The 22164-nt window shown below is 53.2% G+C and overlaps 1 protein-coding gene across 2 annotated transcripts in view; it reads right to left on the bottom strand.

Moving 5' to 3' along the window:
- Positions 1-22164, bottom strand: part of PREX2 (phosphatidylinositol-3,4,5-trisphosphate dependent Rac exchange factor 2) — a 93635-nt gene that overhangs the window by 31876 nt on the left and 39595 nt on the right. For both annotated transcript variants that reach the window (XM_068162527.1, XM_068162529.1), the window contains exons 12-26: positions 19174-19277; positions 18164-18213; positions 17594-17669; positions 16527-16599; positions 15302-15444; positions 15068-15160; positions 14828-14976; positions 13523-13608; positions 11090-11226; positions 8692-8809; positions 7650-7834; positions 6510-6671; positions 3020-3242; positions 2384-2591; positions 28-204 (exon numbers count right to left, since the gene is read on the bottom strand). In XM_068162527.1, the coding sequence (XP_068018628.1) occupies positions 28-204; positions 2384-2591; positions 3020-3242; positions 6510-6671; positions 7650-7834; positions 8692-8809; positions 11090-11226; positions 13523-13608; positions 14828-14976; positions 15068-15160; positions 15302-15444; positions 16527-16599; positions 17594-17669; positions 18164-18213; positions 19174-19277 (1984 nt within the window). The remainder of the gene's footprint in view (positions 1-27; positions 205-2383; positions 2592-3019; positions 3243-6509; positions 6672-7649; positions 7835-8691; positions 8810-11089; positions 11227-13522; positions 13609-14827; positions 14977-15067; positions 15161-15301; positions 15445-16526; positions 16600-17593; positions 17670-18163; positions 18214-19173; positions 19278-22164) is intronic.

Raw genomic sequence — 22164 nt, 5'->3', positions numbered from 1 at the left:
AACTCAAAGCTCTGTTAGCAAAGCTACCTGTACGAGTCCCTGTTGCTGATGGTGTCATGGCCAGAGTCCTCCTGCTCCTCCCCTGTCACGCTGAAGCAGACTTTCTTCCCATTCCTCTCCCCCTTCTCGTCGCTGTCTGCCGGCACCACGGGCTCAGGCGTCTTCCGATCCGACTGCGGGGAGTAGGTGATGGAAGAGAGGAGGCTGTGGGGGGCGACAGCAGCAAGAGACATTGATGGCTTGCAGGAGCGAGCTGACAGCAGGGCAACATTCCTCCTCAGCCTCCCCCAGCTGCTGCTCCACAGCATGAGAAGGAGAAAGCTTGATCCAGCCCATGTCCAGGTGGAAGAAGGGAAGGAAGGGACACATCCTGCTGCTCAGAAGGGTAACTGAAGCCCTAATGAGCATTGCTCAGCTCTCAGTTCTGTATGAAGGCAATGACTCCAGCTGGGGAAGGAACACAGCAGGCAGCTGCCACTGGAGGTCAAATCTGATGCCAACACAATTATTTTAAAATCATGAAAGAGAAGAAGAAGCCAAGAAAAGGAAGCCCCAGAGGCAGCCCTGCTGCACCCCACACACCAGCCATGCCAGCCTGCACCACCGATCAGAAAGCCTCTCCTCAGGCTTTTGAGGAGCCTCTCACACATCTGTGCACTTCCTGACATCCCCAGGGCCTGAGCCACCAGCACCACTGATGATTAATGTCCAGGCTCCTGTGCCAGGCACAGAAGTGAGACCAAGCCAAGAAGCCAGGAGAGTGCAGGTTGCAACACTCCGAAGCACAGATCCTGGGGGGTAGAGAGTGGCAGGCTTGGGGTTAAGACTAACTGCTGCTGAGATGCTCCAGCTTGCTGCCAAGACCAGGACAGCTCTAAAGGGCAGCTGCTCTCCAGTTCCCATTGCTCAAACACTCCTTCACAATGGAGCTTTCAATCCAGTATCTGGATGTGCAAGGCAGCTTTTCTCCTGCCACAAATACCTGCTGCCTGCCTGCCTGCAGAAGACACCAAAGGAAGCTTTTATGTCCTGTAAAGCCCTTCAGGAGCAGGGCTTACTGCAGGAGCTGCCAGAACGGGCAGCTGGGACACTTCCTACCAAAAGCATGGTGGGGCTGCAACACATCACAGACCTTGGTACACAGCTCTTACTTCTGAAGGGAAGCCATGGGAGATGCATCTCAGATGTGGACCAGAGTGCTGCCCTGACTGGCCGTGAAGGAGAGCTCTCAGAATTCCTTCCTTCGCTCTCCTGCCTCACCACACACACTCTGATCTGAAGTGGGTCAGGGCTCCACCTCCATTCTGGGGGGGCTCTGCCAGTTGAAGTAATTCATTATGAATCCCAATCAAGGTAACTCTCTTCAGCTGCAGCTATCACTCTCTCTGCTCCTTTGAGGAAGAGGCTCCAAGCAAGCAGCCTGAGCCGAGCTGCTGCTGGCAGTTTCCAGCCTCCCCTGTGCTCCCATCACCAGCAAAGCAAACATGGGCTCTGGGCACATCTCTTCTGGTAACTTCTGCTGGATTTTGTTGTTGCAGGAAAATAATCAAGAGTAAGAAACAAGCCTAATGAACTGCAATTGCAGCTCCTGGAAATGTCTTCCCCTGAGTAGTTATTTGTCAAGACACAGACAGACTATTATATCCTCCTCTTTTATGTGAGTGTTTAGTCACTGCTGCCAAGAGCTCAGCAGAAGACTGATGAAGGTAGCTGAAGCTTTTCCTGAGGGAGCTTTTTGCTGTCTCTCAGCAGGCAGGCTCTTTCTGCAAGCAGAATGGCTTTGCTGAACTACTCTGAAGGGAAGCTGGAACTCTGGACAACAGAGCCCCAGAGCCGGTGGGTCCTGAGGTCACCCAAGTGCCCTCAGAAACCCAATTCAGGGAGGCTAAACCACACAACCCAAACCTGGCTGCAAACCCAGCTCAACAATCCTGCTTTAGACCTTTTCAAAAGGGTTTTATGTTGTCTTTTCCCCCCATGCACACAGCACCTGCACATTAGCTTTGCTGTGGAGATGAGTCTGCCCCAGACAAGTCCAGCCTGAGGAGTTCAGTACAGCTGTCTTCACAGCTCTGCCCTTTGTTTCCATTCCCAGAGTATTTCCAGCTGACATGGGGGTCTCCTGTTTCTCTCACCTCAAACCAATGCCACATGAGAGGGAAAAGCTGCAAACTGAAGTGGGGTCATAAAGACAACCACCCCACAACAGGGATGCTGTGAAAGAGAACCAACTGCAGCATCACCTACACTTCAACTCTCAATCTTTAATCTTTGTGATGCTCTCTGAAGCCAGCACTGATCCCACACCACACAAACAGGCTGCCCAGGCTCATCCATCTTCAATGGCAGACTGAAGCCAGCCCAGATGGTGCCATTTACTTACTCATCTATCTGACAGACACAGGATTCCACCTCCTTCAGTGCAGCCTGCAGTTTGAACAGCAGCTTCTGATACACATCCTGTGTTTCCAGATCCTCTTCTTTCAGGAGGTATCTCAGCCCATGGCCTTCTTGCTGCCCAAGAGACTGGCCTGAAGGAGCAGCCATGGTAGTGATGGTGTGCTGGACGTACACCATGGGATTCAGCTTACCTGGGAACCAGCCAGAGAGGTGATGTCAGTACCTTTATTCTTCCACACACCTCTAGAGGTTAGCTTGATACTGCAGTGCAGGCTGCCCAGGGAGGCTGTGGATGCCTCCTGCCTGCAGGTATTCAAGGCCAGGTGGGAGGTGTCCCTGCTGATGGGAGCCAGATGATCTTTAAGGTCCCTTCCTACCCAACCCATTCTGGGATTTTATGATTCATGTAATTATTTCATTTGCTAATTAAGGGGAAAGATGTGAAGTTCTGATTAGACTTCATGAGGGTTAAAAATAAACCCAAGTACCAGAAAGAGAGGCATTTCACACAGGTAGAACAGAACAGAACAGAACACCAGGTTGGAAGAGACCTTCAAGATTTGGGGGCACAAACCCAACCCAGTTGCCTTTTGAGCTGTTCCCAGTTCAGCTGGCTTACCTTGATCTGAGTTTTTAGCTTCCTTCTCATGGGAGGAATGTTTCCTGCTGTCTAGCTGCACACCAAAGGCACTCCCCAGGGAAGTGGAGGTCTTAGGGTAGGAGACCTCCATCACATTGATGTGGCAGTTGGTGGGACAGAAATCGCTGCTGTGGAGAGGGGAAATCTTCGACTTGGCCTGTTTGAAGGTGGGCCAAGCTCTGTTTTTTAATACTCTTGAAAACTGGAAGTGAGAAGGAAAACAACACCTTGATTAGCAGCTGTGGAAGTGTCAGTGCTTGGCTGACAAGCTCCTGTCAGTGTTTAAACTGAAATACTTAAAGGTCTCCTTGACTTCAGAGCTTCCACCTTCCTCTACAAGGGAAAGAAAACCCTTTGCATTCACAGAGGTTTCCAAGTCCATCTCTCTCACAAGCTTTGCTTCACTTTTTGCCTGAAGCTGTAATAAATGCAGCCTTGGAAGCTACTGATTGTGGATTTCAGATTCAGGAAGGATGAATCCCTCCCTAGTGGAGTCCCGGGAGAGCTGTTGCAGCAGGTGGGAGGAGGTGATCCTGCCTCTCTCCTCAGCACTAGCTGAGGCCAGACCTGAAGCTCTGTTGGAGTCTCCTCTAACCTCAACCATTCAGTGATTTTGAGTGATCCTGTGAAGCTGATGGATTCAGAGCATAAGAGCTGCAAGCACCACACCTGACAGCCTTTGCTGGTCCTCCACCTCTGCTCCCCCCCCCAGAGCAGCTCTGCAAATGATGAGTGTGGATCCCCCCCTCCTCGTTTCATGGTCCAATCCTCCTACAGTGCTCAGCCACATCTCCCTCACTCCAGCACCTGGAATTCTGTGCACAGCTGACCAGGCTCAGAGTTATTTTTTTGCTAGGATGAAATGATGTCAGCCCAGCACGGCTGAGACTGAACTTGGAGCCCAGGAGAATGCATCTCCTTCAGAGCCACAGGCCAGGAGACCCAGCTCTGCTGCTGCAAAAGAGACTTGTCACACAAGCAGGATTTTTGCCAGGCTTTCCAAACTGTTGTTAGGGGAGATTTTTGTCTGGAGGAGATGCAGGCAGTTCCAAGGCCCTGGTGGTGTTTGAATCACAGCATCTCTCCAGTCAAAACATTGCCCAGCCCCACCTCAGCCAGGCAGCACGGCTCAGGCACCGGAGCATTTCCAGAGCTAACTTGCAGAGCTCCTTCCCCAGTAAATGTCAGCACCAATCCAATCAGTCAGGCTGTGACAAACACTTCAGCTGAACCGAGTTATGCCTCTGGAGTCAAAACAGCTCTTTTTGTGCTGGGATTGGAGTTGTGTTTATTTGGCTGTCACACGACCGCAGCCTGACGAACGTTTGACTGCTCCCTCATGTTACGTCTTTACATCAGAACCAGCTCTGGGAGGTTGCAAGAAATCCAATTATGGACTTGTCCACAGGCTGAAGAATGCACAAATAGTTAAGAGGGGCAGTGAGGACAATGTTCCTGCGAGCAGGACATATTTCACATCTCAATCTCCCACACATCCTGCTCCAGAGAGACCAAATGCCTGGCTGAGATTTAATCAGGTCATAAGTCAGGCCCAAAATTCTTTTCATATATGTGTTGAGAAACATCTGGGACTGATGGTGCTGGGCTGGAGGGCTGTTATGAGCAAAATGTTCTGGTGAGGATAATAATAACAGCAACTGAAGAAGTCTACAGGCTTCCTATTTATAGGACTGGAAGTTGTGCAGCGCAGCCAGGAGCCAAGCCGGGCCCAGGCGCTCGGCAAAGCCTCCTGTAGCTATGGTTACCTGCACCTTGCCAAGAAAACGACACAGCTCTGCCCAAAGCCACTGCCTGGCTAATTGGCATCAAAAGCTGTGACTGTGAAACCAGTGATGTTTCAGCAGATGAGCTTGGGAGTGCAGTTTGTATCAGCGAGATCTGCTCCCAGACAGCAGAGCACTGCAACAACCTCCCCGAGGCTCTTCCTTTGCTCCCTGCACACCGTGCTCGGGTGCTTCGGCTGCAGGAGAGGTGTAACCCACCCAGGTGCTGCTCAAACTCGACAGCTCTCTGGATGTTACTCATGTTAGTCCATTATTCATCTTGAAAACTGAGGAATTTGGGGTTCAGGATGAGCTATTTTGATCTTGAACCCATCTGACCAGATGGAGGTTTCCAATCCAGGCAGGCAAGAGAGAAGGGATGTTTGGTAATGCAGCACCAGAATCCTCTTGATGTCTCCCAGCACTCAGCTCCCCAGTTCATGCCATCTCCTGCCAGACAACACCCTGAGAAGTCTTTGGAAAGCCACTTTGTGGCCTTCATCCTGCAGAAGCTGCAGGTTTTCCTTGAAGGCTTCCCTCCTTGTCCTTTGACAAACAAACAGAGTTGAGCTGCTCCTTCCCAACCTCCAGACCTGTGTGAAACTTTTACACTGAACCTCTTCCTCTTTTCAGTTTCTTGCACATTGCCTCCCAGAACAAAGCAGTTTGTGAAGGCCACAGCTTAGATGCCCTGCAGGATCAGGCAAGGCAGAGCCAGCTTGGCTCTGGTTCCAAACCAGTCCCAAGCTCCTAAGAATTAGTTTGGATGGGAGAGAAACCAAGAAGCCAGGATGAGAAAATCAGTTTGCTTTAACCAACTGGCAAGTGGTTGATTCCCACTCCCTGAGAGCAAGCAGAGGTCTCACTGCAAGTCATGACCTCATTCCCATCTCATTAGTTCACATCTTGAGTGCATGGAAGTCAGCTCCTTCTCCTTGTTTCCATGCTATAATGTTTGAAGCCAAGTCAACCTAACCCTTCACAGAGCTGTGACCATTAACAGTCAGACCAGGAAGCAAACTCCTGCAACCTGGAGAGCAGAGCAGTTGAATCAAAGGGCAGCCATTTGCTATTTAAAACTAAGAGGCATTAGAAGGAAAAACAATTCTGCTGTTGTTGCTTCACTGTTGGTGAACATCTGCAGGCTCCCCAGAGCACTGGTGTGAGGCATTTGGAAGGATGCTAGGCCCAGTGTGGGAAACATGCAGGATTGTGTCTGCAACTGCACACAGAAGGGGCTGGAAAAGGGACAGTACAGGGCAGCCTGACAGCAATTGGTGCCATTGCTCACTGCAGGCACTCACAGCTCAGAGCAGCTGAGGTGCCAGCCAGCTCTGCCCCTGCAACAGCCACTGGGCAGGGGGCAATGGATATCAACTCCAGCACAGGAGGTTCTACCTCCACATGAGGAGGAACTTCTTCACTGTGAGGGTCACAGAGCCCTGGAGCAGGCTGCCCAGAGAGGCTGTGGAGTCTCCTTCTCCAGAGACTTTCCAGGCCCATCTGGATGTGTTCCTGTGTGACCTGTGCTGGACTCTATGCTCCTGCTCTGGCAGGGGGGTGGACTGGATGATCTCCAGAGGTCCCTTCCAACCCCTGACATCCTGTGATCCTCAGGCTGTGCCACTTCCCCTGGCTTTCCCCCAGAGGCAGCTGTGAGGAGGGTGAGGAGCTGCTGGCCATACCTTTTTGTAGCTGGAGATCCTGCGGTGGATGTGCTCAATCTTCTCACTGCTGATGACACTGAACTTGCTCTGCAGCTCAGTGGGGATCACCTCATGCAGGGCGCTCAGGCTGCTGCAGCTCTGCACAAAGCAGTCATCACTTCTTGCCAGGGCTTCCAGAATCTAGACAATAAAAGCAGGAGCAGGAGGTGATAAGATGGCCAAGCTGACCCCTCACTCACCAGCCCTTATCACTGGAGCTGCAGAGCCTGGCAGCCAGCTGCCTTCTGCCATCACAGACCCTGCAGCCTAACAGCAGCTGATGGAACTTGGGAAGCAAAGAGGCATCCTTAAATCTGTCCTCTGCATAATTTATACCCATAATAAGTACTTCTATTTGCCTTCTCATGGCACTGATAATGGATTCACTACTAATATCCTACTAATGTAGCCACCACAGCTCCTCTGCAATGCATTGGCTGCTGCAAAGCTGATGAATTAATTCATTGCTGGTAGCAAAACTCTGCCCTGGCAGGGTAAGTGATGCTAACAGCCTGAGAAGGCACACAAGAGAAGGGAGTGCTGGCCTCTTCAGTGTGCTGCAGAAGTAGACAGGAACTGGGAACCAGAAGAAGCCTTACAGCCCCAAGACTGACAGCTTGCTACGGTGGAGACAGCAGCAGCAGAAAGGGTAGAAAACCCAACAGGCACAGAATCCTAGAGTGGCTCAGGCTGGAAGGGACCTTAGAGATCATCTACTCTAATGCCCCTGCCATGGGCAGGGACACCTCTCAATCAGACTGGGTTCCCCAAAGCCTCCTCTAGGCTGCCCTTGAACACCTCCAGGGAAGGGGCATGCACAGCCTCCCTGGGCAGCCTGTTCCAGTGTCTCCCCACCCTCACTGTCAAGAGCTTCCCCCCACTCTAAATCTGCCCTCTCCCAGCTCAAAGCCGTTGCCCCTCATCCTCTCACACTCCCAGCCCTTGTCAAAAGTCCCTCCCCAGCTTTCCTGTAGCCCCTTCAGGTGCTGGAAGGCTGCTCTGAGGTCTCCTTGGGACCTTCTCTTCTCCAGGCTCAAGAGCCCCAGCTCTCCCAGCCTGTCCTGCTGCTCCATTGCTGCTAATCAGAGAGAGCTACTAGACAGGAAAATGGCTTCACACCTTTGCAGTCAAGCTGAAGAACCCCTTTGGCTCAATCATCTTCTCCAGCACATGGCACTTGATGCCAGCTGTGCTGTCATACTCATAGACCACCCCATACTCCAGGTGAACGTTGTCCACAGTCAGGCTCACGTGGTCTTTCTTCCCATCAATTATTGCCATGGTGTTAAACTTGTCAATTACCTCTGGAATGAAGAGAATCAGAGCAGACAGTGTCAGGATCACCATCAGAGTACATCAATAGGATCAGGATCATCAGAGTAATCAGAGCTCAGGTGAGGAGGGCTGGCCACTAAGCCAACTCAGCAGGACACAGGTCTGGAAAGAGGAATGCTGTGATCATTCCATGTGCAAACACTCAGCCCCACCCCCAGCTGAATGGTTGGAAACCCAGACCCCCCAGCAGGGGCCTGGGTGCTCAGGCAGTGGATTGGTGCAGAGGCAGGGCAGGCACAGCAGCCTCCCTTTGCAGACAGGGGAGGGGATGGAGGGGACTCACTCAATTTCGTTTACAATCCAGAGACAAAAAGCAACAGAAAAAGGAAAACTGAGAACTAAACAAACCAGAAGAAAGTGACCCTGGGAAGTGTCAGCACTGAAAGGCAACCACAGCAGCAGCACCTGCCCAGAGAGCACAGCTGCAGCTCACATGGGAACTGTCTCAGTCGCCAGGAAGCACAGGGATGCAGATCATTAACTGCCCTGAAGACCAGCTGAAGGAGAGCTGACTTGGCAGTGCTCCTCCAGCAGTGACTTTCTGAGCCTCCAGGGGCTGCCAGTGGTGACATAACTCAGGTAATTCCTAGGATTCTGTGTCCTGGGACTCAAAAATGATCAGTCCTACCCTAAAGTGTGCAGGGAGGCCTTTTTCCTCTGATGGGAAACAGAACCAGAGAGCAGCATGTTGGATGCACACCTTTGGAAGCACATCCTGGTGTAAAATGCATCTCATGCTCTGCTGGCAGCTTCCCCTCTGGAAACAAATCCCTGCCTCTGTTTGCCCTGCTCCTGCACCAGCAAAACCACAGCAGGCAGCACAAACCTTCCACTTTGCAGTCAAAGGCATCTCCTCCATCGTCTCCAGAGGGCTTGCTGGAGGCTTTCTGAAGATCCTCCTGTGCACTCTCAATGCTGTTGTAAACCCACTGGATAGAATCTTGCTGAAAGACAACAGCAAAGGCAGCTAGCAGCAGCTTTGTGAGAGCCTCTGAGAGCAGCTTCCTGCACTGCTCCCCACCACTGAGTGCTGCTTTAATTCCCTGGTTGTTAGTAGCTTCACTGGAAAGAGTCTGGCCCCAGCCTCCTGCCCTCCACACTTTAGCTCTTGCTGAGCATTGATCAGATGCCCTCTGGGGCTGCTCTTCTCCAGGCTCAACAGCCCTTTGCTTGGCTCCTCACAGGGTTCCCTCACTATCTGAGCTCCACCCAGCCTCCTGGAAGCAGTAACTGCTTCAGCTGGAAGCCTGTTTCCCTGCAGAAGCTGGGGTGCAGTGCGGTTTGCTCTCCGAAAGCACTGGAGAGGCACAAGCCTGTCACACCAGGATTAGTGCCCCTGCAGGGCAAGTGCCACCCCCAGTAAAAGCTGCTTTCAGTGTTATGTAGCCAGGCAATGCAGAGGGAACACAAACATTGCCCAGCAGAGCCTCTGCAATGAGCTTCACACATCAGGCAAGCAGGAAAAGTCCTCTCCCTCAGAAGTGGAACTCCCAGGAAAAGATTCTCCTCTCAACTGCACATCTGCCAGCCCCAGGAGCTGCAATGCTGGGAGCATTAAAAGGCAAAACAGTGAACTCTGCTCACACACCAGGAGAAACCCACAGCCACCTTCCCAACAATGAGCCCCCAGGTTCCTGAACAGGAAATGAGGCTGGAGCTGTCTGCACCCCAGGGGGGATGCTGCCCTGGCTTCAGCCCACACAGCTCTGCCCTCACACTGCAGAGCACTACAGCCTCAGTTAAGCTCTGCTTGTCAGCCTGGGGGGTTCCAGGGATCCCTGAGCTGCTGAATTACGACCAGCTCCTGAAGGACTGAAATAAATACTGTGTGTAGGACAACCAGCCCAGGACTCCCCCACACTACACAAGTGGATTAGCAAACAGAGCAGTGCTGCTTGTCAGGGCTCTCCTGCCAGCCAGCACGAAGCAGTCCTCTCTGGAGGCCCCTGATCCCCACAGGAGCTCCACACTTACACACAGAGAATCTCAATCATTGCTGGGAGACCTTCAAGATCAAGCCCAACCATTAACCCTACCCTGCCAAGTCCACCACTAAACCATAGCCCCAAGCACCACATCTACACAGCTCTGAAACACCTCCAGGGACTCCACCAGCAGCTCCCTGGGCAGCCTGTTCCAACACATCTGCCATAAAGAGTTCAACTTCTCTCTGATTTGAGGCAGCTGCTGGTGCACAGAGCCCCACTCTTCAGTGGAGTGCATCCTCCTCTAAAGAACAGGTGAGCCTGACCTTGACACGGCATTGAACCACCTCAGCTCTGTGTTAAACACCAACATCTGGCCACACATCTCCAGAGGGACTGCCTGCATGACACAGCTGCAGCTGGCTCTTACTTATCATGCTTATCTCCTCTCTGTGCAGTAGGTGTGGGGGAAGGAGTTCACTCTTTATTCTAATTGCATTCTTCCTCTCAATTAATGTGCACTGGTGGAGCCTGAGGAGTTTAATTAATACTGGCTCACAGCTTATGGAAAATTTGCAGGGAGTTGGAAAAATTGCACTAGAGAAGGCAGCTGCTTCAGGGCTGCTTCCCCCTGCTTGTGTCTTGCAAGCCTGAGATTTTCTCCTGTGCTAATGTGAGGAAGGGACCAAAACCTGCAGGTGAAGAGGGACCAAAACCTGCAGGTGAAGAGGGACCAAAACCTGCAGGTGAAGAGGGACCAAAACCTGCAGGCTTACAGGAAAACAAAAAGGCAATGTGGAGTCCTTGGCTGCATGCTTGCTCCAGGGCTGGAATGCAAAGAGAGGACAGAGGCTGTGGTGGATGCTGCAGGTGCTCTCTGCTCTCTAGGTGCTGAGGTGTTACAGGCTCTGGGAGAAGCTTTGTGCATCGCACTCCGCTGCTGCTCGGCAGGCAGTGAGCTGCAGGAACCCCTCTGCACCCCGAGGAGAGCACAGCTCCCAAGGCTATCAGCTCACAACTGCACAAACACCTGCAAGAACCCTTTCAAAACACCATGTGAAAACAAAGCCAGCCACAGGCTGGGATTCCCTGCAAAGCAGAAGCTAACCCTGAACACCAGCAAGGCCTCCAGCAGCCCCCACTGCTCAGCTGCCTTCCCCCACGTGGGTCCATCACTCCTGCCCCTCAGCCCACCTGAGCACAGGGGAGATGTGGGCAGAGGTACACACACCAGGCTGCTCACTGTGGCCAAACCAAAGGCTCCAGGAGGACAGGTGCCAGGGCAGGGGGGCAGAGTACCTGCATGGGCCGCCGGTACTTCCTGCAGGCGGTGACGTGGGCGATGACGCTGGCGTGGCTCTCTTTGCTGACGTTGATGCCATTCACTTTGATTATGCACTGCCCAGGGTGGAGACCTGCTGCAGCTGCCACTGTTCCTGTTAAAAAGAACCCCAGAGTTCACAGATCTCTCTCCCTGAGCATGTCCCTTACAGCTCACACCCCCAAAGCCTCGTTCGTTTGAGCAGGCTCTGCTCTCTCCGATGCTTGCACCCTGGCCCTGGCCACAGGGTGCTCCTGCAGCTGTTCCCCGGGAGATGGTCCACAAGAGGAGACCAGACCAGGCCACTGACAGAGCCACAGAGCTGCTGAGGTTGGAAGAGACCTTTGAGAGCATCAGCTGCTCACCCAGAGCTCCCAGTCCCACCTGGGCTGCTAAGACACTGCACCGTGTCCGTCAGCACCACAGCCACAGGTCCTTTAAACCCCTCCAGGGATGCAGACTCCACCACCCCCCGAGCAGCCTGTGCCAGTGCCTGAGAGCCCTTGCTGGGAAGACATTTTTCTTGATCTCCAACCTGAACCTCCCCTGCACAACCTGAGGCCCTTTCCCCTTGTCCTGCCACTTGCTGCAGGTGAGAAGAGACCAGCCCCCCCCGGCTCTCCAAAGGATGTTTTGTCACACAGATGTGGATTGGGAATCTGAAAATGGGGAGAGTCTGACTTAAAGAAAGGACAGAGAGAGCTTGAAACTCACCACTTACACCTAAGCCCACTTTTACACACCCCAAGCTCATGAGTTTCTTGACTACTTCAGATGCCTCTCACTTACAGGATAAAAGCTTCCTGACAACTCCTCATGAAGCATCAGAGCACACCAGAGGTCCTTGCTAAGTAGTAAGTGAAACATCCAAACCCAGAGGCACTTGCAGGGCTCCTGTCCTTATTCCAGTCGTTTCAGCAGCTCAGTTAGTGCAGTGCCTCACAGCTTTCAGCAAAAAACTCAGGGCTAATCATGAAGGGGAGCTCAGATTCAGTGATGGTGGGGAGGGAAACAAACCCCCAGACACTCTCTTTGAGCAACATGAAACATATGGCTCAGTGATTCACAGTGGCAGAGCCACCCTGGGGGAAAGGTGGAGAACACTCCTGGATTCTCCTCTCTTTGGGTACCACCAGCTCAGATGACAGCTGATTTTAAATCTAATATCAAAACCAGCCTGTGGCAATGACATCAGCCACTGCAGTCCCACCCCCCAGACAAAGAGGGCTTAAAAATAGACATATAAAGAGGCCTTATTAAGGCTCATGAAGCCCAGCTCCTCAAATACCCAACTCCCCATTCAGCAAAGTATTTAAGCATATGCTTCAGACCTGCCAGCCTTAGCAACCCCACAAGCCAGCAGCTCCACCGTGCTGAGGCTGGCTGGAGAGAGTGTGTGCCTAATGAGGAAGGAAAGGCAGCAGAGCAGAGATCCAGGTGCAGCCCAACTGCCTGCTCCTCAGGACAGACTTTCCCTTGGAAATCTCATGTCTGGCACCACAGCCTAGGATTTGAGCCTCTGCTCACATCTGGCTGCTGCACATCAGGGCACTTGAAATTCCTCAAAGGGAGGGGGGAGGAACAGGGACCCAGCTGCCCCACAGCAGCTGAAAACACTGTCCTGGGTGGCTCCTCCTTGGCAACAGCATCGAGGAGCATTTCAGCTTTGCTTATTGCCAGTGCACCAGTCAAGAATCACAGACTGCTCTGGGTGGGAAGGGGCCTTCCAAGGCACCCAGTGCAAGCCCCCTGCAGCCAGCAGGGACATCTGCAGCGGGAGCAGCTTGCTCAGAGCCCCAAAGAACCTGACCTGACCTCTGGGAAACTGGGAGCAGGGTCTCACCAGCACTATGGTACAAAACATCTCCCTTCTCTCCAGTCCAAATCTCTTCCAGTTTAACCCATCACCCCTTGTCCTGTCACAGCAGGCCCTGCTAAGGGGATACTGAGTTGAGGACGGCAGCATGTGTCAGCCACAGCACCAACTGGCCAAAACAGTGTGGGACCATCTGCAACCACTAAGAGCAGTTCAGCAGCACTGAGCTGGGCTAAGTGCCTTTGGTGTGAGCAGCTTCCAGAGCACTGCAGCCCCATGTGGCTCCCTCCCAAGTCAACACTGACTGGCTCCCAGCACCCACCCACTGGAGACCACCATTTGCTCCATCAGCTGTCCCTGAGGCTGTAAGCAGCACCCAGCTGAACTTCCCTTTCTTACCTTCATGGAAAGGCAATTTTAAAACCCAGGGAAATTTGTCCCAGGTTCACAAAGTCCCACAGGATGGTTCTGTTGACTGCTCTCTGTTCCCTTGGGGGCATCCAAGCTGAATCACTGAACCCCATGTTGATTTCTCTCAGCCACATGACTGGGATGGTAAATATCCACCAGCACCCCAGCAGCTCTCCTGGCTTACCTCTCCCAACAGCATGGACCACGGATGGGCCGAAGCCCCGGATCTGGAATCCCAGCCCATCTGCAGAGTCAGGAATCTTCACTGTCCTGATACAAGCAAAGGTTCCATCAGCAGAGCAAAAGGCAGTACTTGGGTGCTCAAGACAGAAGTGGGCAGCAGTAAGTCAGCCAGAAGGGTGCCAAACTCCACAGCTGCAGGCAGCTCACAGTCTGAGGTTCAGCAGCACTCCTGCGCCTGCACTGCACCACTGGCAGCAGACACAGGAGCAAGCTGAGGCACCAAGAGGAAGGCAAGAGGCAGGGAAAGCCCAGCTGCTGACCACCAAAGTGGGACTGGGGTGAGCTCTCTGGCACAGCCAGCTCTGGGAAGGCTGGAAGTGCCTCAGCCAGGAGGCCACAGCCTGGGGAGCTAAGAGACACCTTCTGGGCTTGCTGCAAGACTGTCAGCTACTGCCCTGGGGGCATTTGCTGCTGGCTTTGCTTGCTTGGGTTGCTGGGGTTTTTCTGAGTATCAGCCCAGATGTCATCTTTGGGCCACATTTCTTTGCTCTCTTTCTCTCTTGGGTGCCACAGCATTTCTCAGGACACCTTTAGTTATTAACAGGAGAGACACATCTCCATTCCATCACTGAACCAGAGCCATTTCCAAGGCTCTCTGCCTCCTGTGTGCCACCAGGAGACAGCTCCTTCTTACCTGCAAACTGGAGCAAAATTACTCCTGGGCCCTGATTCTTACCCTCTTCATGCTTTGGCATCTCTAAACCAGTGCCACCTGCACTTTGTTGGCAGCCCTGTGCTCATTCCCATGCTCACTGTGGTCCTTCAGCTTCCCTTGGTGTTTCTTTTAGGTAACAGAAATTGCATTCCATAGGAAATGCTCCAATCTGTGCCCAGAGCTGCCTCTGTCAGGCACAGCTGGGAGCTCCTCACCAGCTCAGCACACAGTGAGGGTCCCAGCAGAGCACAGCACCCAGCTTCTGCCCAACCAGCAGCTCACCCCCAGAGGAACTTGCTTAATACACACAGGGAGGGAGAAGTGAACAAAGGTGGCCATGCAGTCAGGGGAGCCTCACTCCTGCCTGCAGCTCCTGCAGGTGTTGCAGGTGGCAGAGCTGCTGGTCTGAAGCACTTGGGGTTTGCTCTTGCTGCCTGCCAAGTGCCACGGAGCTAAACCAAAGCAGCTCAAGCTGCTTGGCTTCAAGCCAGCTGAGCTGCCGCGGGTGAAAGGAGCTGACAGGGTGCTGGTGAAGCTCCCCTGCTCCTGCACACCGAGCTGTGGCTTGCAGCAGTGCTGCTGAGGACTCACTCTCTTGGCTTGGTGCTGACGAGGACGCGGAGGGGCTGCCTGCTGCTCAGCAGGGCTCTCAGGAAGCAATCCACCTCCCCGAAGGGCCGCAGGAACACCAGGTCACCATTGATGGCAAAGATCTTCCTCCCAACCTCCAAGCCTGCCATCTGCAAAACAGCACCAGCCCTGCCTGTGCCGGCCTCCTGCAGCCAGACACCGAGCCCCCCTCTGCCAGATAAGGGAGGGAAGGGAACGTACCTCAGCACTGGATCCTTTCTCCACCACTTTAATGATTGGCACTTTGTTTCTATCCTCCAAACCAAAGCCATAGGTGCCCTCATCACATTTGATCTGAAAGAGACAGTGGTTGCAGACACTGCCCAGAGAGGAGCCACAGCACTGCCCCACCAGCTGGCACCCCTCAGTGCTCATGCCCTGGGGCTCAGCCCCCTTTTCCCACCCAAAGCACACAACCACCACTGCTCCACTCACCAGTAAGGACTTGGCTATGACATTCTCCACCACCTTCAGATCGTGTTTCATCAGCCTGTGCTTCATGTTGGAGCCTTCCATCTCCTCGTCCGCGTAGAAGCGGAACAGCAGAGGCTCATCCTTGAATTCGCTTTTCTCCAGCACTGTGAGACACAAACCACTCAGACTTAGCCCTTGCCAGCAGTGTGAGACACAAACCCAAACCACTCAGACTTAGCCCTTGCCAGCAGTGTGTCTTCTGGGAGCCACAGACCACTGCACACACAGCAGCTTCTCCCCATAAACAGCCACCACAGGCAGGTGTCACTGAGATCATTTTCAGCTACAGCATCTGGATTCCACCAAGCTGAGCCTGAAAAGGCTTCTAGAGAAGATGCCCAACAGGAGAGTTTCTCCTATAAAGGACTTCATAACCTGGTTTGGAGAGGTTCTGCTGGGCTCCCAGCTGCTGGAGATGCTTCCCAGCAAGCCATGGACCTCTCCAGGAGGTGAGGCATGCCCGGGTCACTGCTAGGAATGGGCTTGGTGAGGATGTGGAAGCAACTGGACAGCAAAGGGATGCAGTTTGCACGGCAAAGGGAAAAGCAGGAACAGTGCCAGGGAGGAACAGTTCTCCCTCCTGCTCTACAGGATTTCCTCAACACCTTCTTTCTCCCTCTTCCACTGCAGGGAGTGACCTGCTGCTTCCATCCTTCCCCTGAAATCTGCCCTCTGAAAGGGTTCACCCTGCCCTTGCTCACCTCCTTTCTGGCACTGCACACATCTCTGCCCTTCCTTCTCCTTCCTTTGCTGCTGTCAGGAGGGTTTTCTCCTTTTCCTCCATTCCACTTCCTGCCTTTCTCACCACTCACTTGGGAAAGCCATGCTCCTTCAGCCTCTCTTCAGCACCCCAAAACCTCCTCTCTGTCCCACAGATTGCCTCAGGTTTATCCTCTCACCTCTGCAAACTTGCTTTACCTGCCTCATGTCTTCCCAAGGGGCCAATGAAGCTGCTGCCCTCCAATGCTTTTGAGGGCCAGCTCCCCAGGACATGCCACAGAGCTGACTGGAACCAGTTTGCAGAGGATGCAATTGGGTTTCACCCTTCTTGCAGACTCCAGCCTGGGTCTCCTCAGCAGCACAAGGAAACAACTCCCTGACTGTCATTCCCATGAGAGCTTTGCCAGCTCCCACCTTTCCTCCCAGCCATGCAGAGAGCATTAAGCAGCAGAAAGGACTTACTCACCGTGGTGCATGAAGCCATTATCACAGAGAGCCACCCCAAATATCATTGCTTCCTCCCTCGTCCGGCAATCCCCCTGGACAAAAACAGAGCAGGTTTGGTTCATGTCTCCTGCAGAGCAGCAGAGTGGGTTCTGTGCACAATGGTGCAGCCTCAGGGCTGGCAATGGATGCAGATTATATTTACCATGGCCACTTTTATATCCATCTATAGCCACATAGAGAACTACAGAGTGATTTTGGGTTGGAAGAGACCTCCAAGGTCATCCAGTCCAACCCCTAACCCAGGGCATCACCAACCATGGCCCTCAGCACCACAGCTCCAGGGCTCTGAAACCCCTCCAGGCATGGGGACTCCACCCCTGCTCTGGGCAGCCCAGGCCAGGCCTTGACAAACCTTTCAGGGAAGAAATTGTTCCTGATGTCCAACTTAAGCCTCCCCTTGAGGCTGTTTCCTCTTGTCCCATCAAGTGCATAAGCCAGGAGGGGATGTCCATGTTTGTCACAGGATTATGGAACAGGTTGGGTTGGAAAAAGACCTCCCTCTGCTACACCTCTTTCTAGTTACAAATAACTACATCACTATTTTAGCAGCACTGCTTTCTCCACACTGGAAGCCCCCACTGTCAAGGTGTTTAACTGCTCTGAGCCTGGTGCATGCTGCCTGAGTGGCCAGGACAGGCTGTGCTTGTTCTGAGCTCACTTAAAACGAGGCAGAGCCAATGACAGCAATTTGCTGCTGCCTCTTATCCACCTCGATAGTAACAGAGATTTTCAGGGCCTCTCCACGTCCTGTTAAGCCATGAACAATGCTGGATCACAAAGCTGAGTCTCATTAGAGCATCTGAAGTTCAATGGCAAATAAGGCAGATAAGCACCAAGGGGCTGAGCAGCAGGGCTGCAGACAGCTGATTTCTGCTCCTTCCCTGCTTTAAGAGGATTACAACTTGCACAGGCTGCTCTAATAACCCTCACACAGAGTGCCTGCATCTCATTCTGCTCAGCACATCAGCACCTCTCAAGGCAGAGCTGGAATGCAGAGAGCAGGGCAGCCCATGGGTGCCTACTCACCTGGGCAATCAGCCAGTCGATGAGCTTGTTAGCCATCACCACCGACTTGTAGGTTCTCAGGTGGTAATCCTTATCCCTGCTCAAAGCACAACACTCAAAAATCAAACAGAAGTCAGCAGAGCCTAAGAGAACAAAATCTTGTGTTGGGTAAGTCAGTGCAAGCATGGCTGGAGTGCTTGGTACGGGCTCAGAGGCTGCCTCCGGAGGCAAAAGGCAAAGGAAACCTTCCCATGGAGGCAGCGGGGAGGAGGCTGCCCAGATCTCACTTGGGTGAGAGCAGCACTGGGGTACAAGGGCAGCTGGGACTCTCCAAATGAAGCAACAGTGCTAAAGAGGAGCATCAATATCCACACCAGCATGTCCAGCAGGGGCCAGGGGGCTCTGAAAGGCTGTAGCAAAGGTCAGGCTGAGCAGAGCTTGCAGCCACTCATGATTCAGTGGCAGTTCTGCTCTTGACAGCCCTTCAGCCTTGTTTGAAAGGCTGGGTTAGGAACCTACACCCAAACACAGGGTCTGCAGGTTACAGCCCTCTCCCAAATGCTTCCCTGAGGCTGTCCCAGCCGGACTCACCTGATGACTGGGGTAAAGAGGCTGTGAAGGCGACAGTACAGCCGCACCCCCTGCGAGAGAGGAAGAGATTAGTGTGCTTCACGTCAGGGATGCAGCAAGGAAGCCTCTAAGCCCTCAATGCACTGAAATCAGGCAGCAGAAACAGCTTGCTCAGACTTCTGTCTGTTTTCACACACCACAACATAGCATTTCCAGATAACAACTCTGACCAACAGCTTAGGAGAGAGAAAACATTCCCAGTCCGACCACAGCCACACGCAACAAGGATTAGCTTGAAGGCAGCATCGAAGCATCCCAAAGGGACAGCACTTGGAGAAGTGCAAAGCAGCTGGGTGGCAAAGCAAGGCTCCTGGCTGCTAAGGCTTTCCCAGCCACTGGCTGCTGTTCCACACACCAGGTGAAGATCTCTGCCTGTGAGAGTCTGCAGCAGCACCTTGGCTGCAAAGGATAACCAACAAACACACTTTTAAAAAGGAATCAATAAAAACACAATTCAAAGGCTCTTCTGCCTGCCTGAGGCACTCATGAGGCACAGATTCCAGAGAAAATTAACCCAAATTTTCCATCTGGTGGAAGCCTCCCCCCTGGAGATGTTTGCAGCCAGGCTGGATGTGGCTCTGAGCAACCTGATCCAGTGTGAGGTGTCCCTGCCCGTGGCAGGGGGTTGGAAGGGGATGAGCCTTGAGGTCCCTTCCAACCCTGACAATTCTCTGATTCCAGGACCTAGGGTTTCAAATCTATTAAAAGGGATTGGAAAATACCATGGACTGAAACAGCAGCTTCAGAATCCCCCAGAAACAGGAGACAGAGGCACTGAAAGCATTAGATGGCAGAAAACTACCAAACTTTGGCCTTTCCAGTGTGTGATGAGCCCAAACCCTTCCCTCTCAAACAGAAAGCTCCTCTTGGTTCCCATCAGCGCAGGCCAGGCCAGTGTGAGGGGATGCAGCTACCCCAGCAGAGCACTGCAGGCAGTTTTCAGGCAGCCCTTCCCCTCCTGCTGTGCATACCTTGGAGATGACGTCCTGCATCTCGCTGCGCGGGTAGTAGGTGCCGTCGTCGTATCGGAACCTGTACAGCATCTGCTCGGGCTTGAACTGGTGCTTGTCTGTAACTGGAGCCACAAACACCCACATCAGGCACTGCTGGGGCACAGCTCCTCCAGAGAGAAGAGGGCCAGCACCATCCCTTCTAATATCAGCCCATTAGAGAGCAGGCAGGGAGGGCAGGGAGGCCAATTAGTTCATCGGCTCTGAGCTCCTTCATGTCACTGCTGAGAAGATTTCTCACCACGTTCAGAGAGGCCAGAAGAGAGCAAACAAGCTCAGGCCATGGGGGCAAAGAGCAAGAAGGACAGGCAGGCAGAGGAGAGCCTGCAGAGTGAGGCACTCAAGTCTTTCTAGCCTGTTGCAAAGCTCCTCAACCTAACAGAGCTTCTCTGCAGATGGTCACATCAGTGCTCCACATCATCCTCTCTCCTGGCTCCTGCTGAGGCCATGCTCTAAAGATACCAACCCTCCACAACACACTGACCACCCTTGCCCTGGGGAGGAAGGGAATGCCTTCCTCTGCACAAAGCCAGCTGAAGCTCTCCAGAACAGGACTCTATGGAGGTGCTGTCAATCCATTTCCCCATAACTCAGGAAGAAGGATCTGAATGGGTGGATCCCCAGAATCCCACAAGATTCCAGCAGCAGAGCTCACACTGTGGAGCTGTGGTGCTGAGGGACATGGTTCAGTGGGGACCTGGCAGTGCTGGGGCAATGCTTGGACTGGATGCTCTGAAAGGTCTCTTCTAACCAGAACCATCCTAGACCCCAGCTTGAAGTTCCCAAACTTCTCCTGGGAATGGCCCTACAGCAGCTCCTGCTGGGAGCAGCTGATTCAGCTGGTGGCTGAGGCCAGCACTAGCACCTCCCCAGGATAATTGTCTTGTAGTGGTTACTGCTTTGCTTGCAGATGCAAGCTTCAGCTCTGAAACTCAATTTGCATGGCATCAGCTGAAAGGAGGAGGCTACAGTAATGTCTTCATCAATCACAGAGGCCTGACAGCATGTCCTGGTTTAGGCAGTTCTCCTGTGCATGCCTTCCCCCTCCAAGGGGTGAGCCCATCACACCTCCTCCTCCTCCTCACAGGATGCAGTCAGGCACTGGCTCCAGGGCAGTGCTGCTGCCTGCACCGCTGCTCATGCTCCCTCCAGCCCTGCAGGCTCCCCACACACCACAGCTGCCAGAGTGGCTTCAGCAGTGCCTTGTGCAGGAGCAAGAGGACTTCTCTGCATGGATGTATCCATGAGCAGCAGAGCCCAGGCCACTGCTCCAGGAGCCTTGCACTGCTGGCTCGTGCCAAGGTGGTCACCCAGGACAACCCCCAAGCTCCTGCACATATCATTGCCTCTCAAAACATCAGGCACAGACTGCTACACCTTCACACAGAGTGCCCACAACAAGGACCTGGATTCATTTTACTGGGCTGGGATCACTGAACTGAGGAAAATGATATCCTCTAGTTCTGTAATTAACAATTCCTCCTGTTGAAGAGCAAGAAAAGGATTCCTGGCAGCCTTCCAGGACCTGAAGGGGCTACAAGAAAGGTGGGGAGGGACTTTTGAGACGGGCTTGTGGTGGCAGGACAAGGGGCAAGGGGTTTGAGCTGGCAGAGGGGAGATTGAGACTGGAGAGTAGAAAGAAATTCTTCCCAGTGAGGGTGGGGAGGCACTGGAGCAGGCTGCCCAGGGGGTGGTGGAGTCACCATCCTCAGAGGTGTGCAAGAACAGTGTGACTTGGGGACATGGGTGACAGCTAGGGTGGTGTTGGGTTGATGATCTTAGAGGTCTTTTCCAACCCAAACAATTCCATGGTTCTATGGTTCAGACCCCAGGGAATGGCAACAGGTGGATTTGCACAGAGAGTAAGAGCCAGGCCAGGAGTGAGCAGAGGGAGACAAAGCCCTCTGCAACATCTGCAGTGTAACAGCCCCAGCTTCCCCCTGCCCTGCTCCCTCTGGCAGAACAGATGGTTCATTCAACTTTATTTTCAGGATCCTGTTTGCACTGAGCCACAGCTGGATGCAGTATTCCAAGGAGCAGCTCTCACAGTTCTTGCTCCAGCATAATCAGCCTTTTATCTCATGAAATTACACTAAATGCATTTAACTCTGGGGAGAAAGTCTGGGGCTATATTTGGGACATCAGTTGCAGGATGAGGGGAAGAATCTCTGGCAACAGAATGATTCCCCTGCAAACAATGCAGAGTGTGCAGCAAACAGAAGAGCTTCTGACGCTGAGGCAAGCGATGGAGGCTGGCATCGGCTACTCAAAGCCTGCACAGCTCCCCATGAACAACCTCCATGCTCTTCCTGCCCTGCTGTGCAGGTTTGACATGCACACAGCTCAGTGGCACTCTGAGCCTCCTGCTTTCCTCCCAGGCAAGGGCACTGCAAAGGTGGTGGCGAAGAACTTGGAGAGTATGAAATGCCTCAGTGGCTGAAGGCCAGCAGCAGTGATGCACACCGGCACTGACTGCAGCTGGGCTGCCAGCCTGCACCTAGGCTGCAGCAGCAGCTGCTTCACCGCTTCTGTGTCGCAGGGCTGCAGCTATTGCAAGCCAAACACACTGTCAAAACCAGGAGTCTCTCCACTTTGCTGATCTGGTCCTGTTGGACTGTGCCTTCTAAAGGGGACAGAGCCCAGGAGCTGATCTGGCCAAGGCAGATGACCTCCAGCCTTCCCCTCAGCTCAAACCCTGAACCATTTCAGGGATGCCTCCCTCCAGGATGAGCTGCATGCAGGCAGTGGAAAGTTTCAGCATCAAGACAGGAAATTCAGTAAGGATATAATGCAGGGAAGAGAAGGCCTTGGAACTCCCAAGATTAAACTCTTAGGTTTAGGCAGGATTCCACCAGCTGCACTTGCAACACCCAGGAGCTGAGCAGGCACCTCCGTGGGACTCATTCTCTCTTACAGTCCTCAGCTGAAGGTGAATCCCTGCACACCTTGGCC

Source organism: Melanerpes formicivorus, unplaced genomic scaffold (genome assembly GCF_026170545.1).
Source record: "Melanerpes formicivorus ecotype bairdi unplaced genomic scaffold, bMelFor1.0.p_v2 SCAF_65, whole genome shotgun sequence".
NCBI lineage: Eukaryota > Metazoa > Chordata > Aves > Piciformes > Picidae > Melanerpes > Melanerpes formicivorus.
Note: the sequence above shows the minus strand (reverse complement) of the source record. Positions and strands in the feature narration are given on the sequence as shown.